At 40.7% G+C, this 21,070-nt stretch overlaps 1 protein-coding gene across 6 annotated transcripts in view; it reads left to right on the plus strand.

Annotated features, from left to right (window-relative positions):
- The window catches only part of LOC148863591 (Flavodoxin family protein), a 33,569-nt gene extending 25,282 nt beyond the window's left edge, over positions 1–8,287 (plus strand). For all 6 annotated transcript variants that reach the window (XM_088980248.1, XM_088980249.1, XM_088980247.1 and 3 more), the window contains 3 exons: positions 6,570–6,689; positions 7,032–7,248; positions 7,358–8,287. In XM_088980248.1, coding sequence (XP_088836374.1) covers positions 6,570–6,689; positions 7,032–7,248; positions 7,358–7,887 — 867 coding nt within the window. In that variant the 3' untranslated portion in view covers positions 7,888–8,287. The remainder of the gene's footprint in view (positions 1–6,569; positions 6,690–7,031; positions 7,249–7,357) is intronic.
- Positions 8,288–21,070: the final 12,783 nt, after the last annotated feature.

Below are 21,070 nucleotides of genomic sequence, written 5' to 3' on the forward strand. Positions count from 1 at the left end.
GTTTCGAGTAGGTTGGAGAGATTAATGAGAGGTTTCCTTTGGGAGCCAGGAGAGGAAAAGAGGGACCATAGAGTTAGTTGGAAAGTGGTGACTAGGAGTAAAGCTTGTGGAGGTTTGGGGCTTGGGAACATTGGGAAAAGGAACACGACCCTCTTGGGAAAGTGGTTGTGGAGGTTTCCTTTAGAGCAGGAGAAGCTATGGGCTAGAATAGTGGCAAGCGTACATGTGATGGAGCAGAATGGATGGGATGCTGGAATCAGAGCAAGGTCCACAAGCAATTCACCTTGGAAAGACATTCATGGTTTGCTTCCAGTCTTCACCCCACTTGTCAAGTATGACTTGAATTTTGGTACTGGAATAAAATTCTGGGAACAAACTTGGGTGGGGAATGTTCCACTTAAGGACTTGTTTCTTTCTTTGTATGCTCTCTCTGACTTTAAAAATAAGCCAATTTCTTTTTTCATCACCCCTTCCTCCTCCAGTTCTGGGTTTGGGTGGAACCTGGGTTTGAGGAGGGCTGTGAGGGACTCTGATTTCCAGTGTTTTGAGCCTTCTTGACCTTCTTGATAATGTCTTCATTGACCCTTTTAAGGTGGACTCTAGAACTTGGACCTTGACCCCCATGGGCTCTTTTTCCTATGCTTCCTTTTTTCAAAGTCTTATGTCAGCTCACAAGTCCTGCAACCTCCCCTTTCCTGGCCAATGAGGTTTGGTGCAAACCAATTCCTCCTAGGGTTGGTAGTTTTTGTTGGGAAGCCTATCTGGAAATGTTCAATACTGGTGATTTGCTTCAAAAGAAGAGACCTAATACATGCTTGTCACCTCATTGGTGTGTTTTCTGCAAAGCAGATGGGGAGACTAGTTTTCACTTACTGCTGTCGTGCCAATTTGCAAAGTCAAATTGGGAATGGGCTTTTTCTCTTTTTGGGCATAGGTGGAATCCTCCATCAGATTTGCGGAGCCTATTTTCCCCTTCTTTTTTCAGGTGGTGCATGAAAAGGGGAAGGGCTATGTGGAGAGGACTGAGAGTTGCAGTATGCTGGTCTTTATGGGAAGAAAGACATCTTAGAATATTCTCGGAAGAAGAGAGGGGCTGAAGAATTGAGGGCTGTGATCCATATCAGGGCTGTACAATGGCTGAAATCTTTAGAGCTATTCACAGACTACATAGTGGATGACATGTTGGGGAAGTTGGGTGAGATTGCAAGCTGCATGAAGTCCAAATCAGTTGTGAAGGTGTCTTGGACACCACCACCTGCTGGATTCCTAAAATTGGACTTTGATGGGAGCTGTAGGGGGAATCCTGGACAATTAGGGATTGGGGGTGTTTTTAGGGATGAGAATGGGGTCATTTCAGCCATATTCTCAAGTCCAATTGGAGTGGGGGATTCTCTTAGAGCTGAGATCTTGGCAGTTATGGAAGGAGTTCAGAAAGCTAAGGAGATGGATGTTAGAAAAATCATAATTGAAGGGGACTCGGAGGTGGTGATAGGGTGGTTGAGGAAAGACAACTGTGGATTATGGAAATGCAGCAATGAGAGGAGAAAATTCAAGTGGCTGGTGCGGGAAATGAAAGTCAGGATGAGTTGGGTTAAAAGAACAGCTAACTCTCTAGCTGATGGGCTAGCTAAACAGGGGATAGAAAGGGATGTAATGTTTTAGGCTAAGTTGTAACTAAATTGCTTCTTCTTTTCCTTTTCTTTCTTTGAGAACTTAAGTTGTTTTTGGAAGATAAGAGTGTTTGTCTCCCTTGCTGTAACTATTCTTGTGATATTTTAATAAAATTGCTGAAGTTGTTATTGATAAAAAAAGCACAAACAGTGAGGGTTTGCAATGAGAAATAGCATCCTATGTAAGAGGCACTGGGCAGTGGGCATCATTGGGTGGTCATACAGTATAAAGAACCTGCTACCATAATACATGTGATGTCTACGTGCATGAAGTCAAGAAATTCAAATGGTTAAGTAGCAAAATGACTACAAGGATACAATGGGTTCAAGTGTTGGCTAATGGGTTGGCTGATACCTTAGCCAAGCAGGGGATTAATAGGACAATTGTATTTGGGCTCAGTTGTAACTTCATACTAAACTGATTTCAGAGGCTGCAGCTTGGATCCTGGACAATGAGATTGATTAACTTGTTAATGTGGATGAGGTAGCTGATGGCCTTTTACAAGAATCATGGAGAGAATACATCTGTTTTGGAGGCACTAAGCCAAGGGTGAAGGGTGATGTTATTATGGGAATATGGGCATTTACTAGCATTGTATTTTCTTCTCTTTGTGATGCGTTGTGTATGCTGCTTAGTTCCCCTCCATAGTCCAGATTAGAAGGCAGGGGTGTAACTTTTTCTACTATTTCTACATTTGAACAAGACCTCTTTGATCTGACTGGGCTTCTTTGCATCCACACCCCTTTTTTTAGTCGTCACCATCTTCTGGGCCTTGCCCCAACTATATGGGCTACATGAATCCTGTTCTGCCATTCCATTCTGTTCAGTGCCATGTCCTTTGTTAACACCCCATGTCCTTTTGGTCTGCCCCTAGCTCTTCTAGCCCCTTCAACTTGTAACAGATTAGTGCTGTAGATGGTCTTTTCTGCATCCCTACAAAGTGGCAACATAGACTTTTAGTTTACCCAAAATCTAACAGTGAACAAAAGTGCTTTGTTTTTCATTTTGTTTTATTTTAAAAATCCTTTTTTGTCAATTTTCAAATTTAAAAACCAAAATTTTCATTTTAAATGGAAATTGATACACTGAAAAACAAAAAGAAATATGGAAGTACAGAGAGCTTTGAATTAAAAGAAAATATAAAAAAGAACTTCAATCCATTTTCGATTTTGTGACTTAAAGGTAGTTTTGTCACATTATGGTTTGAAATAACAATTTTAGACTAATTTTAACAGTAGGATCACATTTACAACAGATCCATAAAACATAAAAGAATCAATGCAAAATTGAAAAGCATAGAGGGAAATATACAAAACCACTGAAACATGGGGGCATGGAATTGTATGCAATAACCCCTAAACAATTTAGAAATCACAGCATTGAGGTGCATGCATAAATAGAAATTAGTTATTCAAAATAGTAAAATAAGAAATTAAAAGTATTGGAATATTTAAGTGTTCACACGAGATATTAATAGGTGGTAACAATCCTCACCGTGAGCTCTACAGAGGATACATCAATTAGGAGAAATACAAAGGAAAGGTCTTCTCTTTTGTAGGTTATCTAGAGTGTACTTTCCCATGGAATACTTCCCAACAAAACGCCACAATTTTTTGGGTAACTGGTCTGCACCAAATTTCTTTTGATGGAAAGGGTTGGTGAGTAGAAAGTTGAGAGATGGACTTGAAGAAAGAAGCACAAGTGAAGGTTCCATTGGGTCTAGGAGTCCATACCCTCTTATCTGGCTTGGAGGGATCCAAACAAACCTGATTAAGACAACCAAGCAAGACAGGAAAAGATTCAATTTCATCATCCCTAAGTCCTCTACGAAACCCAAAATCCCAAGTAGGATCTAAGGGTGTTCCCAAAGGTGAGACAAATTTTGAGACCACCTCTTTTTTGTACAAAGAAACAGAAAATAGCGAAGGGAACAAATCCTTTAAAGGTGTGTCTCCTACCCAAATATCCTCCCAAAAATGAACAGTGTTGGCAGAACAAACTTCATATCTGATAAAATTGAGGAATTGAGGAAGGATGTTGTGAATGGCCTTCCAAGGTGCTGCTAGGTTAGCTTGCCTTGATACACCAACATCCCATCCATTCTCTGACCTCCCATGAATGCTTCCCACCACCTCATGCCACAATCTATCTCTTTCCAACGGCCATCGCCACAACCATTTCCCTAACAGAGCTTGATTTTTTCTAGTTACCCTCCCAAGGTGCTGCTAGGTTACTTCTGCACACAATTTTCCAATTTTTCCAAGTGATCATTTTTTTCTTGTCCCGGCTCCCATAAGAAATCTCTCATTAACTTCTCCAGTTTCCTAGCTTCTTTAACTGGTATCCTAAGAACAGACAAAAAATAGGTAGGTAAGTTAGCCAATGTAGCTCTTATTAGGGTAATTCTCCCTCCTAAAGAGACATAATTCCTCTTCCATGAGGCTAATCTCTTCTCAAACTTTTCTATCACTGGGGTCCAAAATCTACTCTTCCTAGGATTTGCCCCTAAAGGAAGCCCTAAGTATGACATAGGCCAAGCAGAGGTGGAACACTCAAGACACTCCGCAATAGCCTCGACCTCCCCTACCTCAAATTAGAAATACTTTCAAATCCTTTGATTAGCTTCTTTAGGTTTGCTACCTTTTCGCTGAAACCTCCTTCACAAAAGATCATTAGGTCATCTGCAAACTGAAGGTGGGTGACGAGGACTTGGTGTCTCCCTATTCTCCAACCCCTAATGGCATCTTCACTGTCAGCCTTAGTAATGATCCTACTAATCACATCAGCTACTAAGGTAAAAAGGAAGGGTAAGAGTGGATCCCCTTGCCTAACACCCCTGCAAGCTGGAAAAAGTCCCTCATCATACCATTTACCAGAATAGAGTAGTGACAAGTACTGATACACCCAAAAATCCAACTACACCACTTGTCCCCAAATCCACAGTTTCACATAACCTCTAATAGAAACTCCCACCTTTGGGCTTGGCTACTTTCGTTGTTTGGGAGTAGTTAAGGTCTACCAGCAGAAGTTCACATGCTCTTCAACCATTCTACCTTTTATTGGCCTACAAAAATAGGGAGAATTATGTGGAGATGTGCTCGTGCTGCCTTGATTTGGACTGTTTGGGAAGAAAAGAATGTTAGAATTTTTCAAGAAAAGGAAAGGAGCAGTTAGGAATTGAAAGACTGTTTGTTAAATAGGGCAATACCTTGGCTGAAGACCTTGGAAATTTTTCATCAATTCTCCTTTAATGACCTTTGGAAAAATTGGTCAGCAGTAGCGAGGTGTTCATCCCTAAAGGACACATCAATTACAAGCTGGTCTCCTCCATCCGAAGGCTCACTGAAGTTGAATTTTGATGGAAGTAGCATGGTAATCTAGGATTACCCTGAATGGGGGGGTGCTTTGAGAAATGAGAAGGGAGAGATTTTGTTGCTCTACTCAGGTCCCTTGGGAATTGGGGGCTCCATCAGGGCAGATCTTTTAGCTGCTGTGCAAGGGGTGCAATTTGCAAACCAGCTGGGGGTACAACACCTAACAATTGAGGGGGATTCCAAAGTGGTGGTGGGTTGGTTGAAAAATCTTGAAGAGGCTATGTGGCGTTACAAGAATGAAATGAAGAAATTTAGTTGGTGGACAAGGAATATGTTGGTCACTGTACAGTGGGTGGGGAGATCAGCAAATACTTTGTCAGATGTGTTAGCTAAGCAAGGGGTAAATAGGGAGGAATTGTTTTGGGCTCAGTTGTGATTCTTTCTTTTCTTTCCTAGTCTACTTGTAAGATTCAAGGAGGGGCTGCAGCTCGCGCCTCTCCTTGGGATGTTGTATGAACTCACTCTAAATCAGCTTCTGAATTAATAAATTTATTATCATTCATAAAAAATATTTAAGTGTTCACGCTTTGCAGCTTGATCCTTTAGTTTTAAGGTTTCATGGTGGCACTAGTTATGAGCTTACAATACAATTGGAAAAATGGCTTTCTTGGCTGTGATAGGTTGGAAATTGAAGGAGATTCAGAAGTGGTTGTAGGCTGGATGCAAGGAAATAATGCAGGTCAATGGAAATACTGACATACCTAAAGAGAAGCTAGATTACTGATAACAATGGAAATACTGCCATACCTAAATATAAGCTAGATTAGTGATGGATCAGAAGATCAGTAAATGATCAAGCAGATTCTTTGGAAAGGTTGGGCTCTAAGGGAAGTGATGTTCTTGGATACAACACTTCCGGAATAGAGAATCGAGGGTGTATTTGGGGGGCGGGGGCTGCAATATGCAGTCCAGGGGTTTGAAATTTGCACTGTTTGTTATAATACTTCTGTATGTATTTACACTACATCATTAAAAGTTATAGTTATCAATAAAAAATCTTTCTTTTTGTTTTGAACCAGTAGGAGAGCACACAAATGATTCAATTTATCTGGTAAAGGAAAAATGAGCTTATATAAAATCCATGGAACTATAACCTATCAAAAAAAAAAAATCTATGGAACTATAACTATCAGAAAAAAAAAAAGAAAAATCTATGGAACTGGATTATAAAAGTTCCTGTGCACATTGTGCATGAACTATGACTGGCTAATTTATTATTGCTTACCAGATAACGCATATTCATGCCAACATAGACATGCATCCATGTATAGGTAGTGTTGCAACTTCTAGTATGTATTTTTCTTGGAAGTTCTTTTTTTCCTTTAAATGAATTGTACTTATCCTATATGACTCTACAATTTCTTGTTGTTTAAATGAAGGAATTAACGGGATTGCAGGCTTTATTGCTAATATGGTTTTTCTTAATTTCTATTAAATTATTCCAACTGTTCTGCTTTTACTGAAGACCAGAAAATGGTTGTGGATTTCATTTAGTGATCAAGTATACTGATACGGTGTCTCCAGGTCATGAGTTTCTTTGCAACTGCACAGCATGAGAAGGAAAGGCTTCAATATTTTGCCTCACCTGAAGGGAGAGATGATTTATATCAGTACAATCAGAAGGAACGCAGAACTGTCCTGGAGGTAAACTAGCTTCTTTCCTTCATCCATGTTCTAAGTGAATATACATTTTCTGCTTGGTTCATCTTTTGATTTCAGACTTAGACGTCCAGCCATGCATTTGATTCTTTATAATCTGGTCTACTTTAGTACCATGTATAGCAATTTAGGAACAAGTAAATCAAGCTAAAACTTGAAATGTTAAGAGGGGATGGCTAGGCTTTCCTTTTCAGACTTTCAATGTATAACATTTTATATATAAAAAGCTATTTTTAAATACTAAATAACCTCCTAACTTTCCTTTTGCTTTTACTTGTTCAGTAGATTGAACTTGCTTCATTCAGGAACTGATTGTCAGTGTTGCAGGTGCTAGAGGACTTTCCATCTGTGCAACTGCCATTCGAATGGCTAGTGCAGCTTGTTCCTCCATTAAAAACCAGAGCATTCTCCATCTCTTCTTCTCTTTCAGCTCATCCAGGTCAAGTACATCTGACTGTGAGTGTGGTATCATGGGTGACACCGTTCAAGAGAAAGCGAATGGGTCTCTGCTCAACATGGTTGGCTGGACTTGATCCTCAAGAAAGTATGGATGCATACAAGCATACTAATAGAACTTGTGATATTCTCAATGCAAACAGTAATTCCCTATACATCTTCTATGCTGATGTTCTTGGTTATTTTGTTATGAGCAGGAGTTTGCATTCCAGTATGGTTCCATAAAAGCTCACTTCCTTCCCCACCACCATCTTTCCCCCTCATTCTCATTGGCCCAGGAACTGGTTGTGCACCTTTTCGAGCATTTGTAGAGGAAAGAGCAGTGCAAAATCAATCTTCGTCTATCGGTCCGGTTATGTTCTTCTTTGGTTGCAGAAATGAGGAGAATGATTTCCTATACAGAGATTTTTGGTTGTCTCATGCACAAGGATGTGGGGTACTCTCTGAAGACAAGGGTGGAGGTTTCTATGTTGCCTTTTCAAGAGACCAGCCACATAAGGTCTACGTGCAGCATAAGATGCAAGAAGAAAGCCAGAGACTTTGGAACTTATTGAGTACAGGTGCTGCTGTGTATGTTGCAGGTTCTTCAACCAAAATGCCTGCGGATGTTTTGTCATGCCTAGAAGACATTATAGCAAAAGAAGGTGGAGTGACAAGGGAAACTGCTGTGAGGTGGCTAGGGGCACTGGAGAGGGCTGGTAATTACCATGTTGAGGCATGGTCATGATGTAACCAGTTTCCCCATGTTCAATGGCATTCTTGTCAACTTCGAAATGGACTTAAGATTGCATTCTGAATTTTGGGTTGAAAGTAATAAGATATGATTTGAGGGTCCATAATTTAATAATGCATATGGTACTGAACAGAGGGGAATGGGGTTCATGTTGCTGACCTCATAAAGTTGAGACAAGGCTTTCTCTGAGTTAATGTTATTCTGTATTTATAGACTTGACAAGAAATGTAGCACAGTTTGCTATGTATATGAAGCGATCATACAAAGTATGCAGAGAAAAATTCAATGAGGATGGAATTAACAACCCTTTGAGAAATTGACTGGAATTTAAAAGGGGTATCATGTAAGATTGGCATTATACGTGGTTAAAAGTGTTTTTATTTGTTTTTTATTATTTTTTACGGACTGATATTTCAGGGTTAAGCATATTAGGACTTAAAGCTTCTTATATTTAAACATAGAGACACCCCTAACTCCCTGTAAACAGTGTTTCGGTTGGTTCAAAATCGTGTCCGATATATCACTACGTTTGATGTTTTGAACTTTATCCAAAGTTCAAAGTATCGACATGTATCCACCCGTATCGGTCAATATGTACATTCCGGGACCCCTCTGATATGCCCCTACAGTGGGTGTATTGGAGGTCTGACTGGTTCAGGGGGTAGAGGAGACCTAGACTGCCCCTCTCTGAACTGGTTGCGAAAAAAATAAAAAAAATGCTTGAAACACTATCCATTCGCTCAATAGGTTCATACTAGCATATCGATATTTTGAACCTTGACTTTATTGTAAAAATCCTATGAGAATATTCCCATTGAGAGAATGACTGTTCAGCCCATCTCATAACAGGTGGGATGAATTCTGACTGTGGATTGATGCCAAATCCACCAGTATGATGATGTTTGGGGGGGCTACTAATAGACTATGGGGGGGTTATAATTTCAGAATTCTGCAGTGTACTTATCCATTTATTTTATCGGAAGTATTCGAATAAACTATTAGATATGATGGCAGTCTGTAGTACTACAGTCTTGATATTTGTTCCAAATCAATCTGGTCCATTATGAGTCCAGCACAATCTGATCCAATTCAAAATCCAGAAATAATAATATCCAATCCGTTGATTTTAGAGAATGACAGTTTAGCTGAGGGTCAGAATTCATAGGCACAAAGTATAGTTGGGGTAGGTGCCAGTTCGGAATTGATGCCAATTCATGGGTACGAGTGCATGGAGTGTAGTTTTTTGATTTCTTGAATGTTTATAGATTTGCAATGGAAATTAGAAATCTGCATTAGGCCTGTCCGTACTTTTCCATTTTTTTTATTGGTATAACTGGTAGACTAAGAGGGGGCTGCAATTCAGATTTCTGAGGTGGATTGCAGTCCACCTATCCCTTTATTTTATTGGTATAACTGGTAATCTGACTTGATGAAGAAGGGAAACTGATAATAAGGGAATTCGAAAGTCGGTGTTATGCCATCCAAAAACCATAGCCCTGTTACCCTGCTTCAGTTGGGACAATGTGCAATGACCAATGATTAAGTGAATTCTCATACATGACATCTTTAGCACCATTGATAAATAAATAAATTATATAATATCTTTAACATGATTAATTTTGATTATGATATAAAAAAGATATGATATCATGATACCAGTTGATATGATATAGAAAATATATGATATCTGGTATTATTATCATGAATGTGGTAGCCAATCGGGGGTTATTTATCAAAATTCATGAATCTTCGGTTGAAGAATGGTGTAACATTATAAATAGGATAACGAGTCTGTTGTGTTTAGGTAACTTAAACATGATATTCTCATTTCATAAAATGTGGCTTTTGGCTCATATTATAGCCAAATCCTGTTATTATGCATAAAAAGGAGGGATTCTTCAAATTTGAAGAATTGACTCATTAAGATTTTAACAACATTGTCAAGGAAGGATGGAATAAAGATAGAGCCAGGTTAGAGTTAAAAAATGGAGAGAAATCTTCGGTAAAGTAGAAAACGAGCTAAATTGTGAAAAATTGTAAGGGGAATTTATTATTTGTATATTAAAACAAAACTGGTTACCTTATATGGCCCCTCCTTTCTCTCTTTACAGTTTACCCAACCCAACATTTTTAACCTCTCCTCCTTATGCCATTTTCAGTTTTCTCTAAGTTGCCACCTCAGAAGGAGCCCTCTCCCTTTCCCACCTCCAACTAAATGGTTTCATTTACACTCAAATCAATTGCGATTTTGTCACGGATCTCTTCTCGTTGCCGAGAAGACAGGCTAGGGTTACCCCGATCTATGGTAGGGACACCACTCGAAGGGGAAACTTTAGAGGAAGAAAATGATACAAAAGGAAACAAAAACAAATTTAAGTAGTAATAGCTTGCTTTATTATTCCATTCGGTCTCCCTTTATAATAGAGGATTTGTTCATACAAGCCTTGCCACGTCAACACTCGAAACAACCTCATAACAACCTAATAATGGAAATCGTAACAGACCATGATTGCCTTCTAACAACCGATAGCAGAGAATATTCGGCTTCAGAGGGGCGTATGTAGGGATCATGACACTCCCCCCTCCTTGATCGTTGACTCGTCCTCGAGTCGGACATTCGGGAAGTGTTGACGGAGGTGGTCGTAGAGCTCCCAAAGCATTCGCTTGCGGTAAACTTTCCCAATGGACTAGCACTTCCGTGGCAGCCTGTTGGACACTGTGGGCGGTAGGGTCGTCTGGATCCGGGTCAGGTCCCTGATATCCTGTTTTAACTAGGAGACATGTACGACTGGGTGGATCTTACAATTATCGAGCAGGGCGAGTTTGTATGCAACCTCCTCGATTCGGGCCAGGATCTGGAACGGTCCGTAGTACCGTGCGGCAAGTTTCTGGGAGTGCCGAATAGTCACCGACATCTGTCTACGGTTGTAGCCAGAGGTACACCCAATCTCCTACCTGGAAGCTTCCTTCGGACCTCTTTTGATCTGGTTATCATTTCATCCTGCTTTGTGCTCAGCTTAGATTCTCCCTGAGAATACGAAGAGCATGGTCCCTATGTTTTAGCTCTTCTTCCACCGCCTGGACACGGGTAGTGCCAGGCATGTATACCCTTTTGTTTTTTATTCTTCCATGTGACAAGATTTCTACCGTAAAGTACCTCGAGGTGGATCTTCTGTCCAAGATATTTCTAGCCCAATCTGCGTCTGTATACCCTTCAATCTTTAAATGGTTATTCTTTGAGAACACAAGTCCTCTTCCGGGTGAGGATTTCAAGTATCGAAGAATTCACATTACAACATTCATGTAATCTTCGCTTGGACAATGCATGAATTGACTTATCACGCTGACCGCGTAAGTGATGTTTGGACGAGTATGTGAGAGGTAAATAAGTTTACCAACCAGCCTTTGATATCTCTCCTTACTGGTAGGTACTTGGTCTGCGTATTCTCCAAGTTTATGGTTTTGTATAATTGGTGTGTCTGCCGGCTTGCATTCTAACTGTCCTACTTCAGATAGTAAATCTAAAGTGTATTTTCGTTGAGACACAAATATGCCTCTACTTGATCTAGCAACTTCAATTCCTAGAAAATATTTGAGCCCTCCCAAGTTCTTCATTTCGAACTCAATCGCCAATTGCCTTTGAAGAGTTGCTATTTCTTCTGAATCATTTCCGGTGATAATCATGTCATCCACATATATTATTAAGGCTGTTACCTTCCCTCGTTGGTGCTTTAGAAATAGTGTATGGTCCGAATTGCTTTGTTGAAAGCCATATTTCTTCATTGCAAGACTAAATCGCCCAAACCATGCCTGCGACGGTTGTTTCAGTCCATATAGTGCTCGTTGCAGTTTACACACAACTTTGGTTTTGGAATTTGTTGTATAGCCAGGTGGGATGTCCATGTACACCTCCTCTTCAAGGTCACCATGGAGGAAGGCGTTTTTTACGTCGAACTGGTGTAGCGGCCAATCAAGGTTTGTTGCAAGAGATAATAAAACTCTAACCGTATTCAATTTTTCCACTGGTGAGAATGTCTCTTGATAATCTACGCCATGTATCTGAGTATAACCTTTCGTGATTAGCCTCGCTTTGTATCTCTCGATCGACCCATCTGCTTTGTATTTAATGGAAAATACCCACTTATACCCTACAGGTTTCTTCCCTTCGGGCAAGGTAACAAGAGTCCAGGTTTCGTTCGTCAATAGTGCCTCCATTTCTTCCTGTATGGCCTATGTCCATTTCGAGTTTGTCAGAGCTTCTTGAATACTGGTGGGAATATGATGTGAGGATAATTCTTGCACAAATGTTTTGAGAGGTTTGGAGAGTCTCTTTGTTGATACATAATTGGCAATTGGATACTTTGACCTCCGGTCCTCAATCTCTGGAGAATATCTATTTGGCGGTTTGCCACGATTATGCCTGAAAGGTAAAGTGTAATCAACAGAAGTATTCATATCATTAGAGATTGAAGGCGTAGTAGGAGAATTTACCTCAGGGTCATTCGCTTCAGGAATATTCTTAGGAGATGGGTCTTCGGGTACTGTGGAGGTTGGGGTGTCTATTTCTTCTGCTGGAAGTGGTGATGGCGATGTAGACGTTTCCGGTGTTGTAGATGTCTCTCTTGAAACTCCACCAGTTGTAGAAGGTTCTTCATTGACCATCTTTTCAGTTGAATCACTATTATTCAGCCAATCGGGTAGAAACCAGTTCTGTTTTGCACTCTGACTCTCCCTCTGAAGAGAAGAATTGGTTTTGGAAGGAGAGTAGAATGTTTCAAATTCCAAAAAGGTAACATCCATGGTAATATAGGTCCGTTGGGTGGTTGGATCATAGCATTGGTATCATTTCTGATGTAACGCATACCCCAAAAATACGCATCGAGTTGCTCGTGGATCAAGTTTTGTGTGTTGATTTTTATGCAGATGTACGAGTGCCACACAACAAAAAACTCGAGGTGGAATCATCAACACGGATGGCAGAGAGACATGTGATGAAAGAGCTTGTAATGGTGTCTTAAAATGTAAGATGCATGATGACATTCAATTAATGAGGTGTACAGCAATAGCAACAACATTAGCCCAATGTCGGTTAGGTACATGTGCTCCAAGTAGCAAAGCACAAGCAATTTTGAGTATGTGCCGATTCTTTCTCTCAGCAATGCCATTTTGCTACGGAGTCTGTGGACATGAAGTCTCATGAAGTAGTCCATGAATTCGGAAATAATCTTGGAACCGTTGATTTATGTATTCCTTGCCATTATCAGACCTGGGAACCTGAATTTTAGCTGAGAACTGAGTCTTCACCATCATATGGAAGGATTGAAATACAGTCAACACTTCATCTTTATATTTCATCAGATATAACCATGTCATGCGAGTGCAATCATCAACAAATATTACAAAGCAGCGAAACCTAGACACCGTAGTTACCGGGGATGGCCCCCACACATCAGAGTGAATTAAAGCAAATGAAACTTAGCCCCCTCCCTCCTAGTACCATGCCCAATTATCTCCTTGGTGAGAATATCCTGAAGAAGACAAAAAGTAGGATAAATGAGCACAACACAAATTAGATCAGTGGAAATTTGACTAACAGATAATAATTTATGGAAGAGTGAGGGAACAAGCAAAGTATTCTTTAAGGATATTGTAGGTGACAAGGTCACAGTGCCTGCTCTTGTTACTGGATATATAGCCCCATTGGCATTAGCAATTGTAGTCCGTCTTGGTGGTGAAGTTTTTGAAAAATCAGTGGCATCATAGGTCATGTGGTCGGTAGCCCCCGAGTCAAGTATCCATGCATTGCTATCAGCAGTGTTGTGGGGAAGGTTGTTACCTGAATCTGAGAGGTGTACGTCTCCTTGTGGTAGTTCAACAGGCGGTGTGAATGACAGTTGGGGTTCTGCTATAACCATCGCAGCCTTACCACCAGTTTCAGCATTGTCTTGACGTTTCCGGGCTTGGAGTTCATGCCGCTAGTTGGGGTAGCCATGTAGTTTGAAGCAATTCTCCCGGGTATGCTTCGAGTTACCACAATGAGAACACTTAGTTTTATCAGAAGATGTTTGAGATTTAGAGGACGTACCAGCTTTTCCGTTGCTCAAAGAAAGAGAGCCTGTTGAGGATGAAGTAGGTTGTCTTGTTTTAACAATTTTGGAGGCCAAAACAGCTCCTGGAGTTTCAATATTGTTACCAGTGATCATGACCTTTTACCGGATTGCTTCCCTACGAACATGTGCGTATGCCTGCTCAATAGTGGGAAACGGGTGCATTTGGAGTACATCTGCTCGAATCTTGTCAAAATTGTCATCAAGGCCATCTAAGAAAATATACACTCTCTCTTCTTGAAGAAGATTATTATATTGTTGAATATTTGCAGCACACTTCATTGGATTTGGACGGCGAAAAATCAATTTCACGCCACAAACCTTGGAGATCATTATAAAATTTTTCAAGAGATCCTCCAGACTGGCACAAGCAGGTCACACGGCGTCGGAGATCATATACTTGTGAGGTGTCACTGCCATCAAAGTAGGTAGTAGCAACAAAATCCCACACCATCTTTGCCGTAGGGAATCGAATAAAGTTACCGATCAAGGATATGTCCATGGAGTTAATTCACCAGCCCTTGACAATAGCGTTGTCCGTGCATCATCTTCGAAAGGTTGGGTCAGTCTGAGGAGGCTGGGGAAGCTCACCATTAATATATCCCAATTTGTCTTTGCCGGAGATATACATCTCAACAACTTGGGACCAAAGAGCATAGTTGGTGCCGTCCAACTTGATACCAATCTGTGCGACAAGAGTCTTTGTAGTCGAGGTTGGTCTGTGTAGGATTTCAGCCATTCTGGTGGTCAATTCAGTGAGGGTAGGGTCGGATCGTTGTTCCCCCACCGGATCTGAGGTTTCTGAATCGGACATAGTTGTATCTCCCGAAGGGTGTCCTTGCTAATGGCGTCTTGGAGTAGAGGATCTTAGTGCCACAGGGCGGAGGAAGAGGTGAGAAATCTCGGAAATCAAATATCGAGTTTGCAACCTCGACGAAGGAATCTGAGTTCCTCTTGTTGGTTGAAAAAACCATTCGCGCTTTGCCGATCTCCATGATAAAAAACCAAAGCTCTAAAACATAGTAATATTCTAGTACGGTGACGAATTACCTCAAGAACGTGATCTTGATGTTGATCTCTGTAGATGCTCCACAGAACCGATAAATTTTCCCAGCAGATTGAACGTGTAGAGGTCCTTTGGAGTTCGCCTATCCGGCTGCATCCGCGGAGCAGAGGAAGATGTGATCGCCTGTCCGGCTGCGTCGACTTCTGATGTCGGAGATAGACGACACGATCTGGCTGCGTCCGCAGGGTTGAGGAAGAGGTGATCGCCTATCCGGCTGCGTCCGACTTTCAACGTCGGAGATAGACGACACGATCCGGTTGCATCCGCAGAGCTGAGGAAGAGGTGATCGCCTATCCGGCTGCGTCCGACTTCCGATGACTTTATCGCTGCTCCGAACTTCTATTTTATCTCTCCTGGTTTTCGGGTGATTTGTCGTTGATCATCAAGTAGAGAGAGCGCCAACCATGACTGGAAGGACGAAGCCTAAGAAGCACGCGACCAAGGAGATTGCCACCAAGATCGGTGCTGCTCCGCTAACAGAGGAGGAGGTAAGGTTGGGCTCGCCGACCGTTCTGGGCTCGGTACGGGTGGCCAATCATTGTAGGATCACCTCTCGAATGCCCTCCCTATAGGATCGATGCTCTGATACCATGACAATTCGTGTAGAACGGAAGATATTATTCTTTGTTCCCCTGTTTTTTCCTTTGCGGGAATGAATATATATATATATATATATAGGCCTTCTTCCATCTTTCCTTGTCCAATACAAACTACTCTACTCCTATGATAAGGATTAGTGATTACTAACTCCGGATAGGAGTTGTCCTTTGAATTAAGGACTATTCTCATACTTTGACAGCTCACGCTAATATATCCCATTTCCGTTGGCATCACACTCCAAGTTCAAGGGTCTCGTGAAATCTGGGAGATCCAACACCAGGGCTGAAGTGATCATCAATTTCAGTTCTTGGAATGCTTGATCCGCTTCTGAATTCCACCCCCAGGCTCCCTTCTTTAACAGATTTGTTAGTGGTTTGGCCAACTTATCATAATTCTGTATGAATTTATTGTAATACCCAGTTAAGCCCAGAAATCCTCTTAGTTTTGATATGATTCATGGGGTAGGTCAGTCCTGGACGCAGCTCACCTTAGCGGGGTCAACCGCTACCACTTGCTGTGTTATCACATGTCCTAGATAGTCCACTTGTGCTACCCCGAATCTGCACTTGCTTCTCTTGGCATACAACCGGTGGCATCATAGGCGGTCAAGTACTTCTTGAAGGTGATTCCCATGCTCCTCTACACTTTTACCGTAAACAAGGATGCTATCTAAAAAAACCAGCACTGTCTGCCTTAATAGGTCTTGAAATATCTCATTCATCAACGCCTAGAAGGTTGAGAGGGCATTAGTGAGACCAAACGACATCACTAAGAACTCATAATGTCCTTGATGAGTTCTAAAAGCTGTTTTGTGTATGTCTTCCTCTCTGACCCACACCTGGTGGTAGTCAGACCTAAGGTCCAGTTTCGAGAAAATGGTGGCTCCATATCATTCATCTAACAGATCATCTATGGTAGGCATGGGGTATTTATCCTTGACCATAAGGCCATTGATTTTTCGGTATATACATAACCTCCATCCCCCGTCCTTGATTAACAGAACTGGGGAAGCAAATAAGCTGTGACTGGGTCGGATCATACCTCTGGTCAGGAGTTCCTTGATAACCTTCTCAATTTCTCCCTTCATGAAGTGAGGATGCCGATAAGGCTTCTGACAGACGGGTTGGGCTCCTTTGATCAGCAGGATAGCATGGTTGACCGGGCGGTGTGGGGGTAATCCAGTCGGCTCTTCAAATACATTAGCATACTCTTCCAACAGTTGTACTAGAGAGGGCTATTCGCATATTGGAACTGGGTCTGCCTTCCTCCTTCCTCGGGTTGAGCTGCACAAGGTATACCAAGCAGGCTCTATTCAGATCCCTCCGAACTCTCTTCTCATCCACCACCTCTGGTTCTTTCTTCTGTAACCCGTGCAGCAATCTCAGCTCGCCTTTGTTAAGGAAGCTCATCGTCAACTTGGAGAAATTCCAAGTGACATCCCCCAATGTCCGCAACCATTGAGCCCCCAATATGGCGTCAAACCCGGGGAGGTCAAGTAAGTAAAAATCGGCCTGAAGCAGGAGGCCCTGAGACTTAATATTGATTCCCTCACACTTACCACTCCCGATGAGCTTTTCTCCACTAGCAACAGTCACAGAGAATCGGGTGTCCTCCAATACTGGGGCCTGAACATTGTGTGCCACTCTGGGATCCAGAAAATTGTGAGACGAACCGCTGTCCACGAGCACAATGACTAGGTAGGAATTGATCGTCCCTTGGATCCGCATGGTTTGGGGGATGTCTGTACCGTTGATAGCATGCAGAGAGGTCTCTGCCTCTGTCTCCAGTCCTTCTTCATCGTCCTCTCCTTCAGTGTCATCCGGGTCAGCCAAAATTCAGAACAGCTTCTGCTGTTTACAGCGATGCCCTGACACGTACCTTTCATCATAGTTGAAACACAACCCCTTTTCCCTTCGTTCCTTGGCTTCTGCAGGGGTTAGTCTCCGAATGTCCGGCGGAATGGGCTTCTTCCCCTCAATGAGAGACATTGGTGCTAAAGTTCTAAGGGGTGGTCAGCTTCTGGGTAACTCCACCTGCACCGCTATTCTACGTGCGTTCCATTCTTCCTCCTCCAGTAAGGCCAGCCGGAAAGCCTTGCTTAAGGTCTTGGGTTCCAGCTTCTCCACTCCAGCTCGTATCTTTGTTTTCATCCCCGACACGAAGCATCCCACCAAGTAATCTTCAATCAACCCCTTTACTTGACTGGACAGCCTCTGAAATTCCTCCATGTAGTCTTGAACTGTTGCTGTTTGATTTAACTTAGATAGCCTCCCAGCATAGTTACTCCCCTGTGGGCCGATAAAATGAGCTTCCATGGCCGTCCCCAGCTGTGCCCAGGAAGGATTCGGCTGGTACTCCTTGAACCAGCTATACCATTCCACCACCTTGCCTTCATAACCCAAGCTCGCCACTGTCACCCACTTTTCCTTCGGAATCTCCTGAATGTTCAGGTATTGCCCCATCAGTAGTAGCCACCCTTCTAAGCCGGTTCCACTAAATTTTGGCAAGTCCACCTTCCAGAACTTCTGGTGTCTCCCCACTCCACTTCCGGTCTGAGATGATCCTTCTCCTTGTCTCCCTAGTTGTGCACACATCCCACGAGCGTTAGAGTCCTCGGGGGAATCGGCACAAAAGCCCAGGCAATTCAGTCGCTCAGTGATCTCTGCCAGTTGCTTGAGAATGGCCTCCTGGGTGCGTTGCAGAGCCTCTTGGTTCCATTGCATGGTCTCCTGCGTCCTTTCCATCCCGCCAAGATGTTCATCCACGCTGGCCATCTAGTCGTCCCGAGCTACTGCTAGCTCTGATACCAAGATGTCACGGATCTTTTCTCGTTGTCGAGAAGACAGACTAGGGTTACCCCGAGCTATGGTGGCGACACTGCCCGAAGGGGAAACTCTAGAGGAAGAAGACGATAAAAAAGAAAAAAAAAACAAATGTAAGTAGTAATAGCTCGCTTTATTATTTCATTCGGCCTTCCTCTATAACAGAGGATTTGTTCATACAAGCCTTGCCACGTCATCACTCGAAACAACCTCATAACAACCTAATGATAGCAATCGTAACAGGCCATGATTGCCTTCTAACGACCTGTAGCAGAGAATATTCGGCTTCAGAGGGGCGTACGCAGGGAACAGATTTTAAATTATGATATAATAGGAAATTGCCCAAAAAAGCTTTCAATTCATGACCCTAATGTAGGGAAATTTGCTGAAAAAATCAGGCTCCTACTAGATGAGGTATATTACAAAGGAATGCAACTGCTGAGTTTTCTTTTAGCAGGGAAGGCTGAAAATGGAAGATGACAAAGTGCCGATTGAATCACATATCGGGTTTTGGAAAACCCGATTTTTATTCACGGGTGAAGAAGAATATGTAATTGGGGTATGATCCGTTTTTTGAACTGATCGTACTGCATACGAAAATAGAGGCTGAATAGTGAATATGAATACCAACCCATATTGGATACGGGTTCTGAAAGTTGGACGGTGACCTTTATTGTATATATGGGTTCAATCCATTTTTACTAATTGTATTGAATATAGGATTCGTACGTTGCTCAAATCAACAACCCATTCTTTGTACGAATCACTTATTAAATCAACATAAAACCCATTTTAGTTAAAATTAATACAATACCCATTTAATATTAATTGTTAATACTTAGTTTTTTTCCACCTAGAAAAATTAATTAAAATAAACTTAAACAAGATTTTATTGTTGCAATTGAGTAAGATATAAAGATTTGAAATATTTGATTAGATATAATTATTTATATATTATGTTCAATTACCATACCCTTTTAAATAATACTGGTATTTGTGTATGTGTTTTGCACGTGACAAATTTTATGATGATGATAATATATAATATATTTTTAATTTTTTTTCAATTTTTTATATTTCTATATCTATAAAAATTATTCTTATTTATTACATTTATTATGACTCATTAATATAAAGATATGTCCAAATAAAATTTTTGCAAAGGTAACGAGAATTAATAAAATTCTTATTATTCTTGTTTACTATGGTTCTTTAATAAAATTAATAATTTTTATCATTTACCTTCATTAGAATTTTATTTGAATTCTTGTTACCTTTGCAAGAATTAACTTCTATATGATAAATCCAACTTTAGCTCCTTCAACCCTTGAAAACCTTACAATGAATTACTATAAAAAAATATCACTTACTCTTGCAAATATCTTGCCATCCAAGGATGTGGGATTTAATGTAACGGAAATGAAAAATTAACCCACCATATGGTGGGAATAAAGAAGAGAAAATCATTTTCTACCTTAATAATCAAGAACTGAACTAATAAAAATAGGTTAAAAAAATTTTAAAAACAAGAAAATAGTTTAAAGAATAAATTGTTCATCCATATGTAAGTTGGAAATATTTTCATGGTGGTTAATGTGATTCGACATTGGATATTGAGAACATAAGATGCATTTCCATTTTTTTAATTTAAATAAATGAAAGGGTAAATTGCTAAAACCTTCTATGAAATTTTTTATCATTGTTGACCCCCCTAAAGTTTGATAAATGCAATCACCTCTCATGAACTTTTTGACATAATTGCAAGTAGACCATTTGTTAGAATCTTTTAACAAATAGCATAAAAATGTCCAAAATACCCCGTAGTTACTTTTGACCAAAATGTTTATTTTTCAATTTTTGCTTCATATCAATCACTACCTCAATCCCTTCTAATCTCTTTTTCAAAACTGATGTATTTCCAAATTTGTCTTTCATAATCAATTGCTTAAAGGTAAAATTGCAACTTTAAGCTCTCTTTTTTTGTTGTTCATAAAGTTTATATTGTTTTTTATGTATAAACCAGCCTCAATAATAATACATGGGTATTTTGGACATTTTCATGTCTCTTGTTAGAGGATTTTACAAAGGGGGTCTATTTGCAACTGTGTCAAAAAGTTTAAGGAAGTGATTGCAATTACCAAATTTTAGGGGAGGTGGGGGCAATGGTAAAAAACTTTAAGGTAAGTTTCAGCAATTACCATGGTTTGTTTTCCAATTATTAAACAAAAAGAGGGACTTTTGTGTATTTTCCCTAAGAAGCATTAAATGGGAATGATAGATAACATTTTAGCCACTGATTTGTTTTATAATTATGAACAAAAAGAATGAACTTTTGTGTCTTTTTGTAATAAGTAAGCATTAAATGAAAAAACAAAATAACATATTTACCACTGCTCTTCACTGATTCAGACCTTAGAGATGGGGCATTTTAGTCTAGTGAAAATTCTAGAACCCAACCACACCTAAAATATAGACAAATCCAAATATATTTAACATATAAGGGAGGGGGATGGGCTACCCTGTTCTATAGCTCCATGAAAAAAAAACTTTAATTAAAATGGAAAATATAAGCAATATTTGAT

The sequence above is a fragment of the Nelumbo lutea genome, chromosome 3, assembly GCF_056320005.1.
Source record: "Nelumbo lutea isolate HS-2025 chromosome 3, American lotus-T2T, whole genome shotgun sequence".
Classification (NCBI taxonomy): Eukaryota; Viridiplantae; Streptophyta; class Magnoliopsida; order Proteales; family Nelumbonaceae; genus Nelumbo; species Nelumbo lutea.